The sequence below is a fragment of the Lepisosteus oculatus genome, chromosome 1 (genome assembly GCF_040954835.1).
Source record: "Lepisosteus oculatus isolate fLepOcu1 chromosome 1, fLepOcu1.hap2, whole genome shotgun sequence".
NCBI classification, from domain to species: domain Eukaryota; kingdom Metazoa; phylum Chordata; class Actinopteri; order Semionotiformes; family Lepisosteidae; genus Lepisosteus; species Lepisosteus oculatus.
In genome coordinates this window covers 19675943-19688695 of record NC_090696.1, presented here as the reverse complement: position 1 = coordinate 19688695, position 12753 = coordinate 19675943, and the positions used below count along the sequence as shown (strand labels likewise).

The following is a 12753-nucleotide window of genomic DNA, read 5'->3' as shown; positions in this document are numbered from 1 at the left end:
AGGGTACGTGTGTTGGCAGACAGTAACAGTGCGTCTCTCTCCAGAGGAGTGGGTTCGCCCGGTGATGAAGAGAGACAAGCAGGTGTTGCTACACTGGGGCTACTCTCCTGACAGGTACGCTGCCAGCTGCGTTCCTTCCCTTCATCCCTTCTGTAGCTGCTGCCCTGATTTTCTGTCCTGTGCTCTACCCCGTGTTTCATATCCAGTAGGATGCTGTTTACCACACTCAGCCCCGTGTTTACCACGCCGTGCTGTGTGCTGCGCCCCGTCTTTACTGGCTGTGACCTGTCTTTACCACACCATGCTGTGTGCTGCGCCCTGTCTTTACCACACCATGCTGTGCCCTGCGCCCTGTCTTTACCACACCATGATGTGCCCTGCGCCCTGTCTTTACCACACCATGATGTGCCCTGTGCCCTGTCTTTACCACACCATGCTGTGCCCTGTGCCCTGTCTTTACCACACCATGATGTGCCCTGTGCCCTGTCTTTACCACACGATGCTGCGCCCTGTCTTTACCACACCATGCTGTGCCCTGTGCCCTGTCTTTACCACACCATGCTGTGCCCTGTGCCCTGTCTTTACCACACCATGATGTGCCCTGTGCCCTGTCTTTACCACACGATGCTGCGCCCTGTCTTTACCACACCATGCTGTGCCCTGTGCCCTGTCTTTACCACACCATGCTGTGCCCTGTGCCCTGTCTTTACCACACCATGCTGTGCGCTGCGCCCTGTCTTTACCACACCATGCTGTGCCCTGTGCCCTGTCTTTACCACACCATGCTGTGCCCTGCGCCCTGTCTTTACCACACCATGATGTGCCCTGTGCCCTGTCTTTACCACACCATGCTGTGCCCTGCGCCCTGTCTTTACCACACCATGCTGTGCGCTGCGCCCTGTCTTTACCACACGATGCTGCGCCCTGTCTTTACCACACCATGCTGTGCCCTGTGCCCTGTCTTTACCACACCATGCTGTGCCCTGTGCCCTGTCTTTACCACACCATGATGTGCCCTGTGCCCTGTCTTTACCACACCATGCTGTGCCCTGTGCCCTGTCTTTACCACACGATGCTGCGCCCTGTCTTTACCACACCATGCTGTGCCCTGTGCCCTGTCTTTACCACACCATGCTGTGCCCTGTGCCCTGTCTTTACCACACCATGATGTGCCCTGTGCCCTGTCTTTACCACACCATGATGTGCCCTGTGCCCTGTCTTTACCACACCATGCTGTGCGCTGCGCCCTGTCTTTACCACACCATGCTGTGCCCTGTGCCCTGTCTTTACCACACCATGCTGTGCCCTGCGCCCTGTCTTTACCACACCATGATGTGCCCTGTGCCCTGTCTTTACCACACCATGCTGTGCCCTGCGCCCTGTCTTTACCACACCATGCTGTGCGCTGCGCCCTGTCTTTACCACACGATGCTGCGCCCTGTCTTTACCACACCATGCTGTGCCCTGTGCCCTGTCTTTACCACACCATGCTGTGCCCTGTGCCCTGTCTTTACCACTGCCCTGTGCTGTTTTCCAGTTATGACACTTGGATCCCCGCCAGCGAAGTGGAGGCTGCAGTGGAGGACCCACCCACTCCCGAGAAACCCCGCAAGGTACTGACACCCCCAGACGCTGATACCCCAAACCGTCGCTTGACATCCCAGCAAACCGCTGCTCTCCCGAGTGCCGACAGGCCGAAACAGCCGTGCACAGAAACGTGCTGACGCGCGCCCTGCCCTCCCACTCTCCCAGGTCCACGCCAAGTGGATCCTGGACCTGGACTCCTTCAACGAGTGGATGAACGAGGAGGATTACGAGGTGGGGGAGGGGCCGCGCCGCAAGCGCATCTCCGCCAAGACGCTGACGGACGAGGTCAGCCCCCCCGACGGCGAGCGCCGCGACAGGAAGCCGGGCAACGCCAAGAAGAGGAAGCGCTCGCCCTCCCCTTCGCCCACCCCCACGCCCGAGACCAAGAAGAAGAACGCCAAGAAAGGGTGCGGGGGCCGGGGTGGGGGGGCACTGGCGAATCGGCGCCTCGGCCAGTTACACCGCTGGTGGCGATAACCCAGCCATCCGTGTTCGGTGACCCGTTCAAAGAGACACTATGCAGCAGTCAGGTGTGTCTGACAGAACACTAGATGGCGCTCCATCAGCTCAGTGTGGCTGCAGTATTGGCCTGTGGTGGATTGTGGGTGTGGGGGGACATGGCGCTGGCCAGTGTCCGGTGGCTAGTGGCCAGTGTCCGGTGGCCACACAGGCTCTTTTCACTGGGGACCAGAGCTGACGGCTCTGTGCTGCACAGTCTCCAGACTGTAGGTCGTCATGCGAACTGGTGAGCTGAGAGGATCCGCCCCGTTGCCATCGGGGTGTGTCGGGGCGAGGGCTGGGATCAGTGTTTAGCCGTACGTACTAGAGTGTCAGCGTGTGTATTAGCATGATTAACACGTCAGCGCGTGTACTAGCAGGTGTGTCACTGTCAGTGTGTATACATGTGTCCGTCAGTATTGTTGTGGGAGTGACCCCTGCACCCCTCCCTCCCCAGCCCAACAGCCCCCTATGCCAAGTCGAAACGCGGGCACCGCGAGGAGGAACAGGAGGACCTGACCAAGGATCTGGATGAGCCCTCACCTGTGCCCGCAGTGGAAGAGGTCACTCTGCCCAAGAACGGTACTGCGCCCCCTGGTGTTTGCACTGGGAAGCACACCTGTCCCTGCATTGCTGCAGAAGTGTCAGTCATCAAACTGAGCGATGTTAGATCAGCTGTATCCCCATGGGGCAGATCAGTTTCCTTTCGTACTGATAGCTGTTTTACTGTAGTGGCCAATCAGTTGTAATAGTGATAGAAAGTTCTGCATGAGCAGAGGGTATTTAAGTCTCCATTACCTCTAACGAGCTTTGGGTGGAGTGTCTAGGAAAGTACTATATAAGTGTATGTAATTATTATTAGCCTGATCTGTTAACAGGTATCCAGTTTTGCTTTGCTTTTAACGATTCAGGGTTCAGAGTTTGGGATACAGATTCCATGCCTCTCACCCTGCCTCTCTGTCCCCCACAGTCAATACGAAGAAAGACTCCGAGTCGGCCCCAGTAAAGGGAGGAACCATGACTGACCTGGGTGAGTGACGCCCCTCCTCTCTCCTGCCTCTTCCTGTTGCTCTCCCTGTCGCATGAGGTGTTACAGGAATCGCCACAACATCTGGGATCATGATTGCAGCCCAGTGCAGTTCTGCACAACAGAGCCCAGCCCAGTGCAGTTCTGCACAACAGAGCCCAGCCCAGTGCCGGACCATATAGCCCAGTACAGTACAGCACAGCTCAGCCTAGTGGCATTCAGGACACAGCAGCACAGCCTAGCCCAGTGCATTATAGGATAGTCCAGCCCAGCACAATAAAGGACAACATAGCAAAGCACAGTGTGGCTCAGTACAGTCCAGTACAGTCCAATCCAGCCTGGCCTAGCACAGTGCAGTGTGGGACAGGACAGCACAGCCCAATGCAATAAAGGACAACATAGCCAAGCACAGTGTGGCGCAGTGCAGTACAGGACAACAGAGCCCTGCCCGTCACAGTGTGGTATACAGTAGTGCCATACCAGACAGTAGTCCCCTCATGCTTGTGTCCCTTCCCATCCTGTAAGACAGCTGGACGTTCTGTCCAGTTTTACCCCTGAGATTCTTCTCAAAGCCAAAGAGCTTCATCAGTGTGGCCACTGAGGTAGAGCTGCAAGTGCAGTAATGCTGAGTAAGACATACAGTCTGACATGATGTGGTGTGACAGTTGTTACGTGATTAGACCTGTTATCTCAGGGAGGAATGGTGGTCTAACGCTCTCTCTCTCCTTCTTCACCAGACGAGCAGGAGGATGAGTCGATGGAGGCAGTGGGGAAGGTAACTCACTGGTTTCTCTGTTAGTCTTCACACTTGCACTTCAGACACAGGCATCTCTTGGATTTGCTCAAAGGACCTAAAATAGTGTCACCTGGTCACTGTCCTCTCTCACCGTCCCACTATCTCTCCCTGCTGACCCCCCCATATCTCCCCTTCTCCCCCCGACCCCGTACCCCAACCCTCCCTCTCACTCTCTCCCCCATTCCCCGTACCCCGACCCTCCTGCTCTGTCCCAGGAGGAAGAGGAGGGCTCTCCCAGTGTGAAGGGGGAGCCGGTGAAGGGGGCTGATCTTCACGAGGACAACGTCACTGAGCAAACTCACCACATCATCATCCCCAGCTACGCCGCCTGGTTCGACTACAACAGGTACGGCTACACAACTACACAACCCACCGCCTCGCACTCACCACGTCACCATCATCATGCCCGGCTACAACAGGTACAGCTACACAACTACACAACCCACTGCCTCGCACTCGCCACATCACCATCATCATCCCCAGCTACAAACAGGTACAGCTACACAACTACACAACCCACTGCCTCGCACTCACCACGTCACCATCATCATCCCCAGCTACAAACAGGTACAGCTACACAACTACACAACCCACTGCCTCGCACTCGCCACATCACCATCATCGTGCCCGGCTACAACAGGTACAGCTACACAACTACACAACCCACTGCCTCGCACTCGCCACGTCACCATCATCGTGCCCGGCTACAACAGGTACAGCTACACAACTACACAACCCACTGCCCCGCACTCACCACATCACCATCATCATGCCCGGCTACAACAGGTACAGCTACACAACTACACAACCCACTGCCCCACACTCACCACATCACCATCATCATGCCCGGCTACAACAGGTACAGCTACACAATTACACAACCCACTGCCTCGCACTCGCCACATCACCATCATCATCCCCAGCTACAAACAGGTACAGCTACACAACTACACAACCCAGTGCCTCGCACTCACCACATCACCATCATCATCCCCAGCTACAAACAGGTACAGCTACACAACTACACAACCCACTGCCTCGCACTCACCACATCACCATCATCATCCCCAGCTACAAACAGGTACAGGTACACAACTACACAACCCACTGCCTCGCACTCACCACATCATTATCATCATCCCCAGCTACAAACAGGTACAGCTACACAACTACACAACCCACTGCCTCGCACTCGTCACATCACCATCATCATCCCCAGCTACAAACAGGTACAGCTACACAACTACACAACCCACTGCCTCGCACTCGCCACATCACCATCATCATCCCCAGCTACAAACAGGTACAGCTACACAACTACACAACCCACTGCCTCGCACTCGCCACATCACCATCATCATCCCCGGCTACAAACAGGTACAGCTACACAACTACACAACCCACTGCCTCGCACTCACCACATCACCATCATCATCCTCAGCTACAAACAGGTACAGCTACACAACTACACAACCCACTGCCTCGCACTCACCACGTCACCATCATCATGCCCGGCTACAACAGGTACAGCTACACAACTACAAACAGGTACAGCTACACAACTACACAACCCACTGCCCCACACTCACCACATCACCATCATCATCCCCAGCTACAAACAGGTACAGCTACACAACTACACAACCCACTGCCCCACACTCACCACATCACCATCATCATCCCCGGCTACAAACAGGTACAGCTACACAACTACACAACCCACTGCCTCGCACTCACCACATCACCATCATCATCCCCGGCTACAAACAGGTACAGCTACACAACTACACAACCCACTGCCTTGCACTCGCCACATCACCATCATCATCCCCGGCTACAAACAGGTACAGCTACACAACTACACAACCCACTGCCCCACACTCACCACATCACCATCATCATCCCCAGCTACAAACAGGTACAGCTACACAACTACACAACCCACTGCCCCACACTCACCACATCACCATCATCATCCCCGGCTACAAACAGGTACAGCTACACAACTACACAACCCACTGCCCCGCACTCACCACATCACCATCATCATCCCCAGCTACAAACAGGTACAGCTACACAACTACACAACCCACTGCCCCGCACTCACCACATCACCATCATCATGCCTGGCTACAAACAGGTACAGCTACACAACTGGTCCCCCGCCGGCCCCTGACCTCTCCCCCTCTCCCCGTGTCTCGCAGCGTCCACGCGATCGAGCGCCGGGCTCTCCCAGAATTCTTCAACGGCAAGAACAAGTCCAAGACCCCCGAGATGTGAGTCCAGACACGAGGCTGTGTGGAGCGTGCCGTGTGCGCCCCCTGCTGGAGGAGCCCGCAGCCCGTGAACACATCCCAACCCTCCTCCTCTCTCCCTGCAGATACCTGGCCTACAGGAACTTCATGATCGACACGTACCGCCTGAATCCCCAGGAGTACCTCACCTCCACCGCCTGCCGGCGCAACCTGGCCGGGGACGTGTGCGCCATCATGAGGTCAGGAGGCGCCACTGCGCTCGCGCTCGGCCCTTCCTCGCCGCTCTTCGGCGTCTCCCCCGCGTCGGCCGGCCCGTACGCCGCCGCTGTGCCCGCCCGCGCCTCTGTCCGCGGCGGCGCCTGCCCTCGGACCTCTCCGTCCCCGTCTTCCTCCCTCGCTGCGCTCCGGCCCGTGACCCCCTCTCTCGCCCTGCAGGGTTCACGCGTTCCTGGAGCAGTGGGGGCTCATCAATTACCAGGTGGACGCGGAGAGCCGCCCCACCCCCATGGGACCCCCTCCCACTTCGCACTTCCACGTCCTGGCTGACACGCCGTCCGGACTGGTGCCCCTGCAGCCCAAGACGTCCCAGGTAACGGAGTCGGGGAGGGAGGGGCTGGGGGGTCCTGATTTCTCCGATTGGCTGATCCCCCTCTCCCTCTCTCCTTGTCGGCCCGTCCAGACCCCCGCCTCCCAGCAGATGCTCAGTTTCCCGGAGAAGGTCAAGGAGAAGCCAGCGGACCTGCAGAACTTCGGCCTGAGGACGGACATGTACAGCAAGAAGAGTGGGCCGGCCAAGGTAGGGGGAGGGAGGGGGCGGAGGAGAGGGGCTAGGAGCAGGGTGGAGGGGGGACACACCTGTCTGTGGGAGTGGGAGTGAGAGAGGAGGAGGAGGAGGGAGTGGGGGCGAGAGAGGAAGGGGGGGGAAGAGATCTGGCATCAGCAGGGCCCCAGCGCCCTCGTGGTCAGATCGTGGGTGTGGTCCTGTGTTGTTGCAGAGCAAGAGTGCCGCCAGCGCCACCCGGGAGTGGACGGAGCAGGAGACCCTGCTGCTGCTGGAGGTGAGTGTGTCACCCTCGCCCCGCCCACTCCGCACCCCCACCCTCGCCACGCCCTCTCTGCAACCCCCACCATCGTCCTTTCCCCACAGCGTCCCCCTGACCCTCACCCGCCCCGTCTGCACCCGCCACACTCGCCCCGCCCTCTCCGCGTCCCCCACCCTCGCCCTCGCCCCGCCCTCTCCACGTCCCCCACCCTCGCCCTCGCCCCGCCCTCTCCACACCCCCACCCTCGCCCTCGCCCCGCCCTCTCCGCACCCCCACCCTCGCCCTCGCCCCACCCTCTCCTCGTCCCCCACCCTCGCCCTCGCCCCGCCCTCTCCACACCCCCACCCTCGCCCTCGCCCCGCCCTCTCCGCACCCCCACCCTCGCCCTCGCCCCACCCTCTCCTCGTCCCCCACCCTCGCCCTCGCCCGCCCTCTCCACACCCCCACCCTCGCCCTCGCCCCGCCCTCTCCGCACCCCCACCCTCGCCCTCGCCCCACCCTCTCCTCGTCCCCCACCCTCGCCCTCGCCCGCCCTCTCCACACCCCCACCCTCGCCCTCGCCCCACCCTCTCCTCGTCCCCCACCCTCGCCCTCGCCCGCCCTCTCCACACCCCCACCCTCGCCCTCGCCCCGCCCTCTCCACACCCCCACCCTCGCCCTCGCCCCGCCCTCTCCGCACCCCCACCCTCGCCCTCGCCCGCCCTCTCCTCGTCCCCCACCCTCGCCCTCGCCCGCCCTCTCCACACCCCCACCCTCGCCCTCGCCCGCCCTCTCCACGTCCCCCACCCTCGCCCTCGCCCCGCCCTCTGCACACCCCCACCCTCGCCCTCGCCCTGCCCTCTCCACACCCCCACCCTCGCCCTCGCCCGCCCTCTCCACGTCCCCCACCCTCGCCCTCGCCCCGCCCTCTGCACACCCCCACCCTCGCCCTCGCCCTGCCCTCTCCGCACCCCCACCCTCGCCCTCGCCCCGCCCTCTCCGCGTCCCCCACCCCATCCCTCCCCCCGCCCTCTCCGCGTCCCCCACCCTCGCCCTCGCCCTTGCCCCGCCCTCTCCTCGTCCCCCACCCTCGCCCTTGCCTCGCCCTCTCCGCGTCCCCCACCCTCGCCCTCGCCCCGCCCTCTCCACGTCCCCCACCCTCGCCCTCGCCCCGCCCTCTCCACACCCCCACCCTCGCCCTCGCCCCGCCCTCTCCACACCCCCACCCTCGCCCTCGCCCCGCCCTCTCCTCGTCCCCCACCCTCGCCCTCGCCCCGCCCTCTCCTCGTCCCCCACCCTCGCCCTCGCCCCGCCCTCTCCACACCCCCACCCTCGCCCTCGCCCCGCCCTCTCCACACCCCCACCCTCGCCCTCGCCCCGCCCTCTCCACGTCCCCCACCCTCGCCCTCGCCCCGCCCTCTCCTCGTCCCCCACCCTCGCCCTCGCCCCGCCCTCTCCACACCCCCACCCTCGCCCTCGCCCCGCCCTCTCCTCGTCCCCCACCCTCGCCCTCGCCCCGCCCTCTCCGCGTCCCCCACCCTCGCCCTCGCCCCGCCCTCTCCGCACCCCCACCCTCGCCCTCGCCCGCCCTCTCCACACCCCCACCCTCGCCCTCGCCCCGCCCTCTCCTCGTCCCCCACCCTCGCCCTCGCCCCGCCCTCTCCTCGTCCCCCACCCTCGCCCTCGCCCCGCCCTCTCCTCGTCCCCCACCCTCGCCCTCGCCCCGCCCTCTCCTCGTCCCCCACCCTCGCCCTCGCCCGCCCTCTCCACGTCCCCCACCCTCGCCCTCGCCCGCCCTCTCCACGTCCCCCACCCGCGCCCTCGCCCCGCCCTCTCCACACCCCCACCCTCGCCCTCGCCCCGCCCTCTCCTCGTCCCCCACCCGCGCCCTCGCCCCGCCCTCTCCACACCCCCACCCTCGCCCTCGCCCCGCCCTCTCCTCGTCCCCCACCCTCGCCCTCGCCCCGCCCTCTCCACACCCCCACCCTCGCCCTCGCCCTGCCCTCTCCGCACCCCCACCCTCGCCCTCGCCCCGCCCTCTCCGCGTCCCCCACCCCATCCCTCCCCCCGCCCTCTCCGCGTCCCCCACCCTCGCCCTCGCCCTTGCCCCGCCCTCTCCTCGTCCCCCACCCTCGCCCTTGCCTCGCCCTCTCCGCGTCCCCCACCCTCGCCCTCGCCCCGCCCTCTCCACGTCCCCCACCCTCGCCCTCGCCCCGCCCTCTCCACACCCCCACCCTCGCCCTCGCCCCGCCCTCTCCACACCCCCACCCTCGCCCTCGCCCCGCCCTCTCCTCGTCCCCCACCCTCGCCCTCGCCCCGCCCTCTCCTCGTCCCCCACCCTCGCCCTCGCCCCGCCCTCTCCACACCCCCACCCTCGCCCTCGCCCCGCCCTCTCCACACCCCCACCCTCGCCCTCGCCCCGCCCTCTCCACGTCCCCCACCCTCGCCCTCGCCCCGCCCTCTCCTCGTCCCCCACCCTCGCCCTCGCCCCGCCCTCTCCACACCCCCACCCTCGCCCTCGCCCCGCCCTCTCCTCGTCCCCCACCCTCGCCCTCGCCCCGCCCTCTCCGCGTCCCCCACCCTCGCCCTCGCCCCGCCCTCTCCGCACCCCCACCCTCGCCCTCGCCCGCCCTCTCCACACCCCCACCCTCGCCCTCGCCCCGCCCTCTCCTCGTCCCCCACCCTCGCCCTCGCCCCGCCCTCTCCTCGTCCCCCACCCTCGCCCTCGCCCCGCCCTCTCCTCGTCCCCCACCCTCGCCCTCGCCCCGCCCTCTCCTCGTCCCCCACCCTCGCCCTCGCCCGCCCTCTCCACGTCCCCCACCCTCGCCCTCGCCCGCCCTCTCCACGTCCCCCACCCGCGCCCTCGCCCCGCCCTCTCCACACCCCCACCCTCGCCCTCGCCCCGCCCTCTCCTCGTCCCCCACCCGCGCCCTCGCCCCGCCCTCTCCACACCCCCACCCTCGCCCTCGCCCCGCCCTCTCCTCGTCCCCCACCCTCGCCCTCGCCCTCGCCCCGCCCTCTCCACATCCCCCACCCTCGCCCTCGCCCCGCCCTCTCCACACCCCCACCCTCGCCCTCGCCCGCCCTCTCCCCCACCCTCGCCCTCGCCCCGCCCTCTCCGCACCCCCACCCTCGCCCTCGCCCCGCCCTCTCCGCGTCCCCCACCCTCGCCCTCGCCCTCGCCCCGCCCTCTCCTCGTCCCCCACCCTCGCCCTCGCCCCGCCCTCTCCTCATCCCCCACCCTCACCCTTGCCCCGCCCTCTCCTCGTCCCCCACCCTCGACCCTTCCCCATAGCGTCCCCCTGAGCCTCACCTGCCCCATCTGCACCCCCCACCCTCACCCCGCCCTCTCTGCACCCCCCACCCTAGCCGCGCCCCTTCTGCAGCCCCCGCCTGCCCTCTCTGCACCCCCCTGACCCTCACCCGCCCCATCTGCACCCCCCGCCCTCGCCCCGCCCTCCCCGCGTCCCCCATCCTCACCCTGTATCCCCCCCACCCTTGCCCCACCCCGCCCGCCCGCCCTCTCTGTGTTCATCGGTAGCCCTCACGCCCTGCCCCCCCAGGCGCTGGAGATGTACAAGGACGACTGGAACAAGGTGTCGGAGCACGTGGGCAGCCGCACGCAGGACGAGTGTATCCTGCACTTCCTGCGCCTCCCCATCGAGGACCCCTACCTGGAGGACAGCCAGGCCTCCCTGGGGCCCCTGGCCTTCCAGCCCGTCCCCTTCAGCCAGGCGGGGAACCCCGTCATGAGCACCGTGGCTTTCCTGGCCTCCGTGGTGGACCCCCGAGTTGCCTCTGCAGCCGCCAAGTCTGCCCTGGGTGAGAGAAAGAGGGGGAGAGAGAGGAGGAGACTGGGGAGGACAGTGTATGAGGGGGAGACTGGGGAGGACAGTGTGAGAGGAGGAGACTGGGGAGGACAGTGTGAGAGGAGGAGACTGGGGAGGACAGTGTGAGAGGAAGAGACTGGGGAGGACAGTGTATGAGGGGGAGACTGGGGAGGACAGTGTGAGAGGAGGAGACTGGGGAGGACAGTGTATGAGGGGGAGACTGGGGAGGACAGTGTGAGAGGAGGAGACTGGGGAGGACAGTGTGAGAGGAGGAGACTGGGGAGGACAGTGTGAGAGGAGGAGACTAGGGAGGACAGTGTGAGAGGAGGAGACTGGAGAGGACAGTGTCAGAGGAGGAGACTGTGACAGTGTGAGAGGGGGAGACTGGGGAGGACAGTGTGAGAGGAGGAGACTGGGGAGGACAGTGTCAGAGGGGGAGACTGGGGAGGACAGTGTGAGAGGGGGAGACTGGGGAGGACAGTGTGAGAGGGGGAGACTGGAGAGGGGGAGACTGGGGAGGACAGACTGGGGAGGACAGTGTGAGAGGAGGAGACTGGGGAGGACAGTGTGAGAGGGGGAGACTGGGGAGGACAGACTGGGGAGGACAGTGTGAGGGGGGAGACTGGGGAGGACAGTGTGAGAGGGGGAGACTGGGGAGGACAGTGTGAGAGGAGGAGACTGGGGAGGACAGTGTCAGAGGGGGAGACTGGGGAGGACAGTGTGAGAGGGGGAGACTGGGGAGGACAGACTGGGGAGGACAGTGTGAGAGGGGCAGTGGGGTGACAGGGAAAGAGACAGACACTGTGAGAAAGTTTGGGCCAGAGGAAGAGAGAGATGGACAGGGGTGCAGAGTGGGTCCGATCTGGAGAGAGAGGGACAGACGGGGTGGGGAACAGCGAGAGGAGTGGAATGGCGATCTGCTCTCTGACGTTCCCCTTTCTGTGCCAGAGGAGTTCTCCCGGATGAGGGAGGAGGTGCCGTCGGCCCTGGTGGAGGCCCATGTGCGGCGCGTGGAGGAGGCGGCGCGGGCCAGCGGCCGCCAGGACCCCTTGTATGGCCTGGACAGCAGCGGCATCGCCGGCACTGCCCTGGAGGAGACAGAGCGCACTGGTGAGACTGCCTGGCACACCACAGAGAGACACAGGGACAGAGAGTCAGAGAGCACAGGGACACTCCCACTGTCAGAGAGCACAGACACTCCCACTGTCAGAGAGCACAGACACTCCCACTGTCAGAGAGCACACAGAGACACTCCCACTGTCAGAGAGCACACAGAGACACTCCCACTGTCAGAGAGCACACAGAGACACTCCCACTGTCAGAGAGCACAGAGACACTCCCACTGTCAGAGAGCACACAGAGACACTCCCACTGTCAGAGAGCACACAGAGACACTCCCACTGTCAGAGAGCACAGACACTCCCACTGTCAGAGAGCACACAGAGACACTCCCACTGTCAGAGAGCACAGACACTCCCACTGTCAGAGAGCACAGAGACACTCCCACTGTCAGAGAGCACACAGAGACACTCCCACTGTCAGAGAGCACACAGAGACACTCCCACTGTCAGAGAGCACACAGACACTCCCACTGTCAGAGAGCACAGAGACACCCCCACTGTCAGAGAGCACAGACACTCCCACTGTCAGAGAGCACGCAGAGACACTCCCACTGTCAGAGAGCACAGACACTCCCACTGTCAGAGAGCACACAGAGACACTCCCACTGTCAGAGAGC

At 64.1% G+C, this 12753-nt stretch overlaps 1 protein-coding gene across 2 annotated transcripts in view; it reads left to right on the top strand.

Moving 5' to 3' along the window:
* The window catches only part of smarcc2 (SWI/SNF related BAF chromatin remodeling complex subunit C2), a 35114-nt gene that overhangs the window by 10315 nt on the left and 12046 nt on the right, over positions 1–12753 (top strand). Inside the window, exons 7-20 of one of the 2 annotated variants that reach the window (XM_069187024.1) lie at positions 45–114; positions 1538–1613; positions 1753–1994; positions 2543–2667; positions 3056–3115; positions 3850–3887; positions 4124–4254; positions 6113–6184; positions 6289–6402; positions 6599–6752; positions 6843–6959; positions 7159–7221; positions 10749–11007; positions 11964–12125. In XM_069187024.1, the coding sequence (XP_069043125.1) occupies positions 45–114; positions 1538–1613; positions 1753–1994; positions 2543–2667; positions 3056–3115; positions 3850–3887; positions 4124–4254; positions 6113–6184; positions 6289–6402; positions 6599–6752; positions 6843–6959; positions 7159–7221; positions 10749–11007; positions 11964–12125 (1683 nt within the window). Of the gene's footprint in view, positions 1–44; positions 115–1537; positions 1614–1752; positions 1995–2542; positions 2668–3055; positions 3116–3849; positions 3888–4123; positions 4255–6112; positions 6185–6288; positions 6403–6598; positions 6960–7158; positions 7222–10748; positions 11008–11963; positions 12126–12753 lie in introns of both variants that reach the window. The other variant, XM_069187023.1, reaches the window with a different exon arrangement.